At 44.2% G+C, this 14,070-nt stretch overlaps 1 protein-coding gene across 4 annotated transcripts in view; it reads right to left on the bottom strand.

Moving 5' to 3' along the window:
- EXOC6 (exocyst complex component 6) overlaps positions 1 to 14,070 on the bottom strand; it is a 154,345-nt gene that overhangs the window by 56,359 nt on the left and 83,916 nt on the right. For 2 of the 4 annotated variants that reach the window (XM_075258751.1, XM_075258752.1), the window contains exon 19: positions 10,247 to 10,276. The exons of the other annotated variants lie outside the window; for them this stretch is intronic. In XM_075258751.1, coding sequence (XP_075114852.1) covers positions 10,247 to 10,276 — 30 coding nt within the window. The remainder of the gene's footprint in view (positions 1 to 10,246; positions 10,277 to 14,070) is intronic. 4 annotated transcript variants of the gene reach the window in all.

The raw sequence follows: 14,070 nt of genomic DNA, 5'->3' as shown, positions 1-14,070 counted from the left end.
AAATATTTTTCTTTCAAATTTTATATATAATATTATATATATATATATATATATATATATATATATATATATATATACACAACATACAATACAAATATATCATCATGGTAACATTAAACATTACATAACACATGGAAAAATAAAGTCTTTGCATGAAACTTTTGTAAGAACCCTCCAGGACTTCCATGATTGAAAGTTTGGATGCTTCTTAAAACTTTATTTAACATAACAATAGCAATGTTATTTTGAGAAAAAAGTTACCTTAAGACCATCTAATCTGCATATGTCACAGAGAATCTTACAGGAAAATTTATCTTGACTGACAATAATGATGCTTATAAGAAAGCAGAATATCAAAATAAAGAAAGAGCAGGACAACAAAAAGTGCTGGACAAAGAAATGGTACCAGATGGACCCCACTAGCTATAACTGGATCTGGTTTTCCAGGACTGATGACATATCCTTAAGGTAGGTTATCAATATGTGATCGGTGGGGAAGAGGTGACTGTACTTGTGAGCACCATGGCCTTCTGAAACAGTTGATCGAAAGGGTTCTTGGATATTGGACGCCCACCAATCACATACTGATGACCTATCCTATGGAATTATGGATAGGTCATCAATACACCCCACAGATAGATAGGTTAGGGACACCCAAATCAAACAGTTTTTCCCCCTTGTAAATTTCTGCCACCATTGGCAAGATATTGCTGTTTTTGTCAATATGCAAATGAGCTCTGGAGCAACAAGTGCCTTACTATTAGAGATGAGCGAACACTAAAATGTTCGAGGTTCGAAATTCGATTCGAACAGCCGCTCACTGTTCGAGTGTTCGAATGGGTTTCGAACCCCATTATAGTCTATGGGGAACATAAACTCGTTAAGGGGGAAACCCAAATTCGTGTCTGGAGGGTCACCAAGTCCACTATGACACCCCAGGAAATGATACCAACACCCTGGAATGACACTGGGACAGCAGGGGAAGCATGTCTGGGGGCATAAAAGTCACTTTATTTCATGGAAATCCCTGTCAGTTTGCGATTTTCGCAAGCTAACTTTTCCCCATAGAAATGCATTGGCCAGTGCTGATTGGCCAGAGTACGGAACTCGACCAATCAGCGCTGGCTCTGCTGGAGGAGGCGGAGTCTAAGATCGCTCCACACCAGTCTCCATTCAGGTCCGACCTTAGACTCCGCCTCCTCCGGCAGAGCCAGCGCTGATTGGCCGAAGGCTGGCCAATGCATTCCTATGCGAATGCAGACTTAGCAGTGCTGAGTCAGTTTTGCTCAACTACACATCTGATGCACACTCGGCACTGCTACATCAGATGTAGCAATCTGATGTAGCAGAGCCGAGGGTGCACTAGAACCCCTGTGCAAACTCAGTTCACGCTAATAGAATGCATTGGCCAGCGCTGATTGGCCAATGCATTCTATTAGCCCGATGAAGTAGAGCTGAATGTGTGTGCTAAGCACACACATTCAGCACTGCTTCATCAAGCCAATACAATGCATTAGCCAGTGCTGATTGGCCAGAGTACGGAATTCGGCCAATCAGCGCTGGCCAATGCATTCTATTAGCCCGATGAAGTAGAGCTGAATGTGTGTGCTAAGCACACACATTCAGCACTGCTTCATCAAGCCAATACAATGCATTAGCCAGTGCTGATTGGCCAGAGTACGGAATTCGGCCAATCAGCGCTGGCTCTGCTGGAGGAGGCGGAGTCTAAGATCGCTCCACACCAGTCTCCATTCAGGTCCGACCTTAGACTCCGCCTCCTCCGGCAGAGCCAGCGCTGATTGGCCGAAGGCTGGCCAATGCATTCCTATGCGAATGCAGACTTAGCAGTGCTGAGTCAGTTTTGCTCAACTACACATCTGATGTACACTCGGCACTGCTACATCAGATGTAGCAATCTGATGTAGCAGAGCCGAGGGTGCACTAGAACCCCTGTGCAAACTCAGTTCACGCTAATAGAATGCATTGGCCAGCGCTGATTGGCCAATGCATTCTATTAGCCCGATGAAGTAGAGCTGAATGTGTGTGCTAAGCACACACATTCAGCACTGCTTCATCAAGCCAATACAATGCATTAGCCAGTGCTGATTGGCCAGAGTACGGAATTCGGCCAATCAGCGCTGGCTCTGCTGGAGGAGGCGGAGTCTAAGGTCGGACCTGAATGGAGACTGGTGTGGAGCGATCTTAGACTCCGCCTCCTCCAGCAGAGCCAGCGCTGATTGGCCGAATTCCGTACTCTGGCCAATCAGCACTGGCTAATGCATTGTATTGGCGTGATGAAGCAGTGCTGAATGTGTGTGCTTAGCACACACATTCAGCTCTACTTCATCGGGCTAATAGAATGCATTGGCCAATCAGCGCTGGCCAATGCATTCTATTAGCTTGATGAAGCAGAGTGTGCACAAGGGTTCAAGCGCACCCTCGGCTCTGATGTAGCAGAGCCGAGGCTGCACAAGGGTTCAAGCGCACCCTCGGCTCTGATGTAGGAGAGCCGAGGGTGCACTTGAACCCTTGTGCACCCTCAGCTCTGCTACATCAGAGCCGAGGGTGCGCTTGAACCCTTGTGCACACTCTGCTTCATCAAGCTAATAGAATGCATTGGCCAGCGCTGATTGGCCAATGTATTCTATTAGCCTGATGAAGTAGAGCTGAATGTGTGTGCTAAGCACACACATTCAGCTCTACTTCATCGGGCTAATAGAATGCATTGGCCAGCGCTGATTGGCCAGAGTACGGAACTCGACCAATCAGCGCTGGCTCTGCTGGAGGAGGCGGAGTCTAAGATCGCTCCACACCAGTCTCCATTCAGGTCCGACCTTAGACTCCGCCTCCTCCAGCAGAGCCAGCGCTGATTGGCCGAATTCCGTACTCTGGCCAATCAGCACTGGCTAATGCATTGTATTGGCGTGATGAAGCAGTGCTGAATGTGTGTGCTTAGCACACACATTCAGCTCTACTTCATCGGGCTAATAGAATGCATTGGCCAATCAGCGCTGGCCAATGCATTCTATTAGCGTGAACTGAGTTTGCACAGGGGTTCTAGTGCACCCTCGGCTCTGCTACATCAGATTGCTACATCTGATGTAGCAGTGCCGAGTGTGCATCAGATGTGTAGTTGAGCAAAACTGACTCAGCACTGCTAAGTCTCTGCATTCGCATAGGAATGCATTGGCCAGCCTTCGGCCAATCAGCGCTGGCTCTGCCGGAGGAGGCGGAGTCTAAGGTCGGACCTGAATGGAGACTGGTGTGGAGCGATCTTAGACTCCGCCTCCTCCAGCAGAGCCAGCGCTGATTGGTCGAGTTCCGTACTCTGGCCAATCAGCGCTGGCCAATGCATTCTATTAGCCCGATGAAGTAGAGCTGAATGTGTGTGCTTAGCACACACATTCAGCTCTACTTCATCAGGCTAATAGAATACATTGGCCAATCAGCGCTGGCCAATGCATTCTATTAGCTTGATGAAGCAGAGTGTGCACAAGGGTTCAAGCGCACCCTCGGCTCTGATGTAGCAGAGCTGAGGGTGCACAAGGGTTCAAGTGCACCCTCGGCTCTCCTACATCAGAGCCGAGGGTGCGCTTGAACCCTTGTGCAGCCTCGGCTCTGCTACATCAGAGCCGAGGGTGCGCTTGAACCCTTGTGCACACTCTGCTTCATCAAGCTAATAGAATGCATTGGCCAGCACTGATTGGCCAGAGTACGGAATTCGGCCAATCAGCGCTGGCCAATGCATCCCTATGGGAAAAAGTTTATCTCACAAAAATCACAATTACACACCCGATAGAGCCCCAAAAAGTTATTTTTAATAACATTCCCCCCTAAATAAAGGTTATCCCTAGCTATCCCTGCCTGTACAGCTATCCCTGTCTCATAGTCACAAAGTTCACATTCTCATATGACCCGGATTTGAAATCCACTATTCGTCTAAAATGGAGGTCACCTGATTTCGGCAGCCAATGACTTTTTCCAATTTTTTTTCAATGCCCCCAGTGTCGTAGTTCCTGTCCCACCTCCCCTACGCTGTTATTGGTGCAAAAAAGGCGCCAGGGAAGGTGGGAGGGGAATCGAATTTTGGCGCACTTTACCACGTGGTGTTCGATTCGATTCGAACATGGCGAACACCCTGATATCCGATCGAACATGTGTTCGATAGAACACTGTTCGCTCATCTCTACTTACTATTGCTCCAACGAGCTCATTTGCAAATTGACAGCCATATCTCTGCAATGGAGGCAGAGATTCGCAACGGAAAACACCATTTGATTCAGGTGATCCTAACCTATTTATCTGCAAGGCTGGGTCCATTGCCTGAGTTCTTTTTACCCTAACCTATCTATATATGCAAGACTGGGTCCATAGCCTGAGTTCTGGTAAACCTAACCTATCTATCTGCGAGGCTGGGTTCATAGCCTGAGTTCTGGTAACCCTAACCTATCTATCTGCGAGGCTGGATCCATAGCCTGAGTTTTGGTAACCCTAACCTATCTATCTGCAAGGCAGAGTCCATAGCCTGAGTTCTGGTAACCCTAACCTATCTATCTGTGAGGCTGGATCCATAGCCTGAGTTCTGGTAACCCTAACCTATCTATCTGTGAGGCTGGATCCATAGCCTGAGTTCTGGTAACCCTAACCTATCTATCTGTGAGGCTGGATCCATAGCCTGAGTTCTGGTAACCCTAACCTATCTATCTGCGAGGCTGGACCCATAGCCTGAGTTTTGATAACCCTAACCTATCTATCTGCAAGGCTGGGTTCATAGCCTGAGTTCTGGTAACCCTAACCTATCTATCTGTGAGGCTGGATTCATAGCCTGAGTTCTGGTAACCCTAACCTACCTATCTGCAAGGCTGAGTCCATAGCCTGAGTTCTGGTAACCCTAACCTATCTATCTGTGAGGCTGGGTCCATAGCCTGAGTTCTGGTAACCCTAACCTATCTATCTGTGAGGCTGGGTTCATAGCCCGAGTTCTGGTAACCCTAACCTATCTATCTGTGAGGTTGGGTTGATATCCTGATTCTGGTAACCCTTACCTATCCATCTGCGAGGCTGGGTTGATATCCTGAGTTCTGGTGACAGACTCCCTTTAAGTATATATCAGACTCCCCAAGGTAAACCCTTGCTTGATGTTATATTTGCCATAAAATGAGGAGGTACTTTGATAAGATTTCCCCTTTAATGAATACACCACTGACTTTAACCTACTGCCCTGGTTGTATATAATGCCGAAATACGTCTGCCTACGACTAGAACAAAGTAGCTTCAAATGTAAATCAAATTGGAGACACATGTTGACAAAAGAGACTTGTGGTCGGTGGCTACACGGACCTAGAATATGTTGTTCTTGGCAGGTTTGCAAGTAGCAAAAAAAAATAATGTAAAAGCCCATTTTAATTTTCATTGATAAGCCGATATAAGGTTCTTCAATCTCGAGATTGATGAAGAGGTTGGCCATTGAGATGTTTAACCCTTACCCCAAGATGCCAAAAATAATGAAGAAGGTCTTAAGGCGCAGCGGTCTCCTGGGCCCCATAAGGGTTACGTTCCTGTCTGTATAATGTCGTGCTCCACAAATAAAGGATTGTAATTAGGTTAAAATATCTCTAAGGTTCTGGTGTGAGCCTCGGAAAGATTAGACAGACCACAGAGAAGCAAGTGGAGATTTGTAATGACAGGATTCCCTGTGCCAGTAATTCATTCTGGTCATGCTTAAAATATGTACGGCCGGCTTTATCACATTCTCATCGGCACATAATATTAAACCTGAGCTGAAGCACAAGCAAACACCCCACTCTGAGCCTGGCTGGGGAAAGGTCATTGTATTCCTCATAATTCATTCTCCACTCTGGTGACATTTACTGTATTCCCAGCAAATTAATTCCATCCTGGAGAAAATGCTAAGCTTCCATATTCATGTCTGCTGGAAGGCTGCGCGACACGGAAGAGTCTATATATATATATATATATATATATATATATATATCATACAGTATATTAATATATATTTTATATATAAAGTATATGAGATATATATATATATATATATATATATATATATATATATATATATATATATACACAAAGCCCATAGTAAAGATCCACTTCCTACTGCTATTAGGCTCCGTTCCCACGTAATAGCGCGCCACGCATTCAGACACGTATACACGTGTCAGAGTGTGAGCACTCAAAACAGATCCCATTTACTTCAATGTGTGCCGGCTTACGGGCACCACACAATGAAATCAATGGGAGGGTTTTTAACCCATTGATTTCAATGTGTAGCGCGCGTGAGCCGGCACCCATTGAAGTGAATGGGATCTGTTTTGAGCGCTCACACTCTGACACGTGTATGCGAGTTTGAATGCGCGGCGCGTTATTACGTGGGAACGGAGCCTTACACAAAATACAAAACACCTTCCATATCATTAAAACTAGTCATATACATTACATAAATGTCCGACATACCCGAAAATTTTAGCTAGACCAGTTCCTACGTTGCAGAAGACCTTTTTTTTTTTGCAGATTTTTGCAGTTGTTTGAGCCAAAGTCAAGGCTTGAAAAGGAATGAGAAATATAAAGAAAGTTCTTCTACTTTTTCCTTCCATTAAATCCACTCCTGGCTTCGGCTCCAAAAAAAAAAAAAAGGGAGCAAAATCTGCAAGAAAAAAAGCAGGTGGGGACTCAGCCTAAGATGGCGGTCTTGAATCTTTCCCCAAAAGCGAATGTCAGAGGAAATTAGGACCAGGTAGGGGCAACACGGTGGCTCAGTGGTTAGCACTGTAGCCTTGCAGCGCTGGAGTCCTGGGTTGAAATCCTGCCAGGAACAACATCTGCAAGGAGTTTGTATGTTCTCCCCGTGTTTGCGTGGATTTCCTCCCATACTACAAAGACATACTGATAGGGGAAAAAAATGTACATTGTGATCCCTGTATGGGGCTCACCATCCACATAAAAAAGAGAAATAAGGACCAGGCAGTCGGATTTCAACATGCTCGATCCTTTTTTTCTTGAGCAGATAAGCCATAACTTGAAGCTTCTGGACCCCAATGCAAAATCTACAATGGGACTCCTATCTATCTACCTACTATGTGCCATTGAAAAGAGTAATATATTATATGTGGCAGAGGAACCTTTGAGACATCTCAGAGTTGAATGTCCAGTAATGACTTCCACCACTACGCTAGAGGTATATAGCAGCACTACCCAACGTGTCCATGATCATTCACTGGCTAATCATATGCCAAAAGAGTGGCATACATAAGGGTCATAGTCAAATGTAAGGGGCCCTGCCAAAAATGTATACCATGTGTACAGATTGGCAAAAGTCATGCCAAGAGCATGTATTTGTTGTCAAACTTAAACTGGTCATATATATTAAAGGTGTTTTCTGGGACTTAACCTTAGGATAGGTCATCAATATATGTTTGGTAGGGGTCTGACATCCAAGAACCCTGCCGATAAGCTATTTGAAAAGTGACAATGACATCACACTCACTGGACGTGGTACAGCAGGAGCTCAGCCCCTTTCACATAAACAGAGCACGACCCCTACAATACATACAGAGAGGTGCATGGTATTCAGGAAAGAGGTTATAGCGTCATCTGAACACTGAAGCCTCTTCAACCAGCTGATTGTGTGGGGTCCCAAGTGTTGAACCCCTACTGATCAGATACTTATCATCTACCCTAAGGATGATATAGTTCCTGGAAAACCCCTTTAAATCAACGTTGGCTAACTCAGTCAATCTCTTCCGGACTGGATAACCTTCTAATAGGGTGCATGGGGGTCTCAACTCTCCCCGATGGTAGATGTCGGGGAAAAGCAGTTTGTTGGATTTCAACATGCCCAATCCTCTTGTGCTCGGGGGTGATAATCTGCCTCCAGAGGTGTCTGGTTTTCTCCCCTTATGTACACATATGTGAATGGCTGAGCTGATAGTGATTTAAAAAAACAAAAAAAATACAACATAACCCCCCCTTCCCCTACTTACCTTGAAGAATCTAGCACCATCAGAATGACTCTCTAGGGTATTTGCACCGTAGGCTTCAGCACTTAGTAATGCGGTGTCTTGTAAGCTATAGAAACCCATGTGCACAATTTATACTGTCAAACACCATCCACATGATATATTAGATATGATCTGCCGGCAGTAAATCTGTGCTGTCATGTGGGCCATTTGTGCCTAGCTTGAAAACAATTCTCATTTAAAGGGCCACACACACATATTGCAGTATTCACCACTGTACAATACATTTGGGCAGCTCCAACCCATCCACTGTTATCTTCTGATATAAAGACCTATGCAAGTATATCCTGTATATACAAGACAGACCTCTAAATATGCCGACATCACATGTATTCATTTGCAAAGATGAATGTCACTGGTTAGTCATTGGTAGTCTGAAGCAAAAGCAAATATCAAAGACTCCTGAAGGATTATGACTCTCAGATTTAGTGCAATGACATGACCGTTTTCACCAACTCAACTCTTTACATCCTTGAATAGGGACCTCTCCACCAATACTGATGCATTTGGAATTTTTTCTCTAGCCCCCACCATTCCTGAGCAATCACTGTTGTTCATTTTACAATTATGCTCTGTGCTGTCAAGTGGGCGGTCCCTGTCTTTATGCTCCAGCCCAGGACCGCCCACCTAATAATTATGCTGAAACTAACAGTACTAATGGCTCAGGAATGGTGGGGGATAAAGAAAAAATTCCAACTGTGCCAGAATCAGTGGCACCTATTGAAGACTTTTTTTTTAAAACTAGTTTTATTGAAGAAGATATAACAAGATAAACAATACAGTCACAGAAGATTGCATATACAATACAAAATTTGAAGAAATAAAAAGGGTTCCAAACAAACAGACAAAAAACTGCCACCGCGCCACCCCAACCCAGGCCCGCCCATTTCACACAAAAAGAAGAGAGACAGATGCGAAGCACCTTGGCGTCGACATACACATAGAAACCCAACACAGGGGGGTCACAGATCCATGCAACGAGTCCCTTCTCAGGACTCAAAGGCGCCCAATGCAGAGCGCATCAAGGGGGCAGAATACTGGGTAAGAGGAGAATCGCACCACGCTCCCCAAACCTTAACAAACTCCTGGGGGCAGCCCCTACCTTTATATATAATCTGGTTGAACGGAAGAACCGAATTAACTAATTTCCGCCATTGAGACACAGATGTTGGTCGTGAGGCCATCCACCGCAAGGCGATGGCTTTTCTGACGTAGAATAAACTCTCCCGAAGGAAAATCTGGGTATGATGCTGCCACATCTCCTCGTCCAGTACACCAAATAAACAAACTTCAGGAGAAAACGGGACAGAGCAATTTAGGACAGCCGTCAGGAGGTCCACCACCTCCCTTCAGAAGTCGTGTATAACCGAGCAACTCCACATCATGTGCCAAAAATCAGCCCGGGGGTGCGGGCACCTGAGACAATTCGGACTCGACAGCCGGCCCATCTTATGAAGGCGGGCCGGGGTCAAGTAGCATTGATGCAGAATGAATATTTGGATCAGTTTGTTATTGGTCGAGGGCGAAACATACAGGGGGGATTCCAAAATATCCTGGAACGTCTCGTCCAACAGCTCGGGAATATTGGTGCGCCAGCGTGTCAGAGCCGGGGCCTCAGATATGGACCCTATTGAAGACTTTAATGAGCCGGATATAATGGAGAGGGTGAAAGTTCCTCTTTAAGACCAATATCCTATTCCCATATCATCATTATTATAAGGCCAGGAAGCTGAGATAATCTTTTTTTAAAGGGGTTTCCAGTTTTAAGTAAAGAAGCTTAAAGGGGATGTCCATCTAGAGGTTTCTTCAAAGGTGACCTGGGACCCCTATCAATTATTAGGATGGGTCCGAAGCCTCCTTTCCTCTTTAGTTCATACCCATAGTAAGGCGGAGTTGTGTTGTGGGTTGTCAGGCATGCACAACCCCGATGTATCCCATAGTCCGTCCATCCCATAGGCAGTGAATGCAGTGGCAGTGCGCCTGCTCCAATTCATCAAACAGTGGGAACTGATAGGAAGCTCTGGACCCCCATTCTAGTGACTGGGGGCGGGGGAGGGGGGGGGAGTCCCAGCAGTGGGGCAGGAGCATCAGCGCTGGACAAGGGGAGGTGGAATATTTTATCTATTTTTTTTTTACAAATATAAGGGGTGATACGGCATATTTTGTAGACACAGTCATTTGCAACGTATCAGCTGGCAGCTACTTACCGACATAGCTCCATGGTCATTGCTGTTATTCTGAAGGGAAAGCGGCAGAGCGATGAAAACACAAAAAGGAAGAAATGTAAGTAGCAAAGAAATGTTAGAAGCAAAGAGCAGAAATAGAAAAGCAACAGGGCAGGTTATTCAGCAGTTACGTTTCTATACCAGAGAGACCCGAGGTCATCAGAGTTTGCTGTTAGTTTTACATAGGACTGCACAGTAAAAGCTAAAAAACTCACAAGCTCTTCCTAATTCTGTAGCTAAAATAGAGGGGTCTCCCAAATATCATTCTGAGCAAAGCAGTTTGAGACAATCAAGTAACAGGCAAACAACATAAGGGGGTGCCTTCATAAGTGGCTGCATAGCTTCCAAGTGTCCCAAAGTCTTGAATCATCAGAAAGAATCCTGGTAAATTAGGGAAAGTACCCGACAACCCCGCACAAAAGTGGACACTGGAAACCAGTTTGGGCAGTGGTAGTCCCAGGACTTCCCAGGGGAGGGACCTTAAACATCCCTAATTTGAGTGATGTAAATTGAGTTCCATTGAGTTCAATGTACAAACAGTACGCAGTAAACTACTTAGCTCCCCCAGTGGTGACTGCAGGGAGCGCACATTTTGTCATTTAAAGGGGCTCTATCACTGGGAAAAGTCACTTTTAACTAATCACATCCTTGCGTAGCCTTTAGAAAGGATATTCCACACTTACGCAAAACAAAGAAAAGTATATCCAGCACGTAAGTATCCTTGTTGCTAAAACTTAGCTTTTAATAAAAAATTCATTGTCTATAAAATTTTAGATCATGAGACAACGAGCAAATTCAACATGGAGAAAAAAAAGAGAACTGTTTCACAAAAACATACCCCACCGACAAGACCACCACACCATCGACTGACGCGTTTCGGGGCAACGCCCCTTACTCATAGGAGATAATAGCAGGGACGAGTGCTGCTGGGAACTTCCTGTGCTGGCTGGAAGCTCATTAGCATATGAATAAAAACGGACTTATTCAGAAACCACTGAGGCAATTTAGATACTAAAGGTAGGTGTGGAATAGCCTTTCTAAAGCCTATGCAAGGATGCACTTAGTTAAAAATGACTTCTCCCAATGATAGAGCCCCTTTAACTCTATAGGAGGAATCTCACCAAGCGCAAATTTTAATGTGTGATATATCTGTGCAAAAAAAAATTGCTAATTTTTAAGCCTACCATAAATTCTTTTTTAAAAAAATGGAGAAAAACATGGAGAGGATTTAATGAAAAGTGCATGGGGTGGAGCTGGAGGCCGTCAGACAAATTTACTATAAGTCGCATCAGAAATTGGCACAAACCTACTCCTGTTCATAGTAGGTGTAGATTTTAATTTCTGGTGCAATGCCACATTTATTAATTGACATGGAAATTTGATGCAGTTTAAAGTATTGGGGGTTTGAGTAAAAATGTCCCTTGATAATAAGCTAAATACAAAGTGTTCCCCTGCTGGTACACCGAATAGTGATCTGTAATCTGTGCGGAAACCAAGATCACTTTCCCTGCAGCGCCACCGGAGGTAAAATTGAGCATTACACAATGGGATGTCTATATAATACAGGACAGGTCCTCCAAACTGAGAGACACTCTTTGTTCTTCTCTGTACTCTGGCCAAGGATTGAAGATCCTGAAGAGGAGACTTCCTTCTACTATAGGGTACCTGAAGAAGGGTTTTCTAAATTGGATAACCTTTTTAAAAGGTCGCCACAATTTGCCAAAATTTTAACCAATTTGTTCTTCTCTACTGAATCCGTATTACGCTAAACAGCTTTCATTGGGCGAGGTGGATTACTCTAAATGAGGATGTAGGCAAGGTAAGGAAAGGGAAAGTTCCTTGTGCGAGCGCCTATGCCTTATACGTCCACGTAGTTGTAGAGGTTAATTATAGATATAGGCATTAGTGTACATTTTTGTGCCTGCTCGTACAGCACCTGGAGAGATTACTGAAAACTAAACTAATGAGCTATAATCTTTAGCTCAATGTACCAAATATGTTTTATACCCAGGCATATGCCGTCACCCTGGGGATTACTAGTGAGAATTAGAGGTAGTCAAAGAGGATAAGTCTTAATTATCCGGAGTTTATGAAGTCGGACGATGATTGAGGCACTTGACGGAGAACGCTTCTAACCATGGGGGAGCGGCGAAACCAACGCAGCTATCACAACATTTACAAATGATTGTGACTAAGTGAATTGGAAGATATTCCAAATATATTATTACACAGGATAGCTCTGAGATAGATGGATGGATGGATAGACAGACTTCATTTAGAGGCTTACACCCTAGAGGTGAGTCTATGTAGTGTTGGTTCCCACAATTTGATCAAAGTTTGCGTTAAGAACCTATTACCATAGTAGGAGTTCTTGAGGCTTGTAAATTTTTGTATTTAGAGAGATATAAGAATAGAAGACAGCTAGCTAGATATGAGATAGAGACAGATAGATAGATAAATAGATAGCTAGATAAAGAGATAGATAGATAGATAGATAGATAGATAGATAGATAGATAGATAGATAGATAGATGGGAGATAGATAGATAGATAGATAGATAGATAGATAGATAGATAGATAGATAGATAGATAGATAGAATAGATACAAATGCTAAAATCTAACCTATCAAGTCCATATATTTCCTATCAGACATTAGAGGACCTCCATAGACAAAACACTGGGAAAAAAAACCCTAGATTTTCCAATTAAATTCTAATGTACATGGCCCGGTTTGTACTTACACGACTTATACTGGGTGTAATGTTCCGATATAGGTTATAGGACAGCAGTGACGTCGGTCGCCGACTAGTAGATTGATTAATAAGTGGGCGGCCTTGAATGTAAATGTGGAAGAAATGTGCTTGATGGATAAGTGGCCAGAGGGAAAGGTCTGAGGACCGTTGACATGATTTCTGCCTAGGGCTCATTGATAATTTGCACCCCCTACTGATGACCCCAGCTATAAACTCACCAGACCCTGCAGCATATTCCATGTATATAAATGAGGTCTCATAGGTAAGTTCGCTGGAAAAAAAAATTGGACTAAATAATGCAATGGCTGAAGACAAGGATCAACATTAAGAAGGACGACAAACCACAGTTTACTTTGCACTCCTCTACTGTACCATAAGTTTTGTTTGCTGCTTTGTATATCGCTCTGTTTTCCATCAAAGGGTCCAAGATAGTCCTCGGCTGACTGTGGGCACTTGCTCAGATCCAATAGCGCTGCCACCCACAGTCCCCAGCTAAACTTCCATTCAGTCTTCCAACTAGTGACACGTTCTAGCTATGTTTGTGGAGTTCATAGCTATGTTCTGGCTGTATGCGCCCACTCACATATGCCACCCAGGAACGCTGCCATGAGTACTGGCACGGATTACAGAGCCCGCGCCGAACTCTGTTGGGTCTTCACTTAAAGGTCATACGTGAGCGGGTCCTGAGAATTCACTCTTCATAGAGGATCAGGAATATTTGTAATGAGAATGTGTAAAAGAAGATTTCAGCTCTGACATGACGGTCTACAATGTCAGCTGCTACTGGCATACAAAGCCCTTTACAGAACGGTGAACTTATCTGGATTATTTAGACAGATTTTACACTTTTTATGTTTTGATGTAACTGTAGGATGTGAACACGGCTGTAGTGGAGGGAATCAAATTCACTATTGCTACCTTGGAAGTCTAACAGCAGACAACTGGTGTCTGCTGACAGGCTGCCCTGGTCTAATATCAATCAGATGGCTCCCGAGGAATCCTAAGGCTTCTGCACAAGTCCGGAGTGTATTTGCTGTCTGCAAAAAACAAGA

The sequence above is a fragment of the Leptodactylus fuscus genome, chromosome 10 (assembly GCF_031893055.1).
Source record: "Leptodactylus fuscus isolate aLepFus1 chromosome 10, aLepFus1.hap2, whole genome shotgun sequence".
Classification (NCBI taxonomy): Eukaryota; Metazoa; Chordata; class Amphibia; order Anura; family Leptodactylidae; genus Leptodactylus; species Leptodactylus fuscus.
This window is presented reverse-complemented; position numbering and strand designations above follow the sequence as displayed.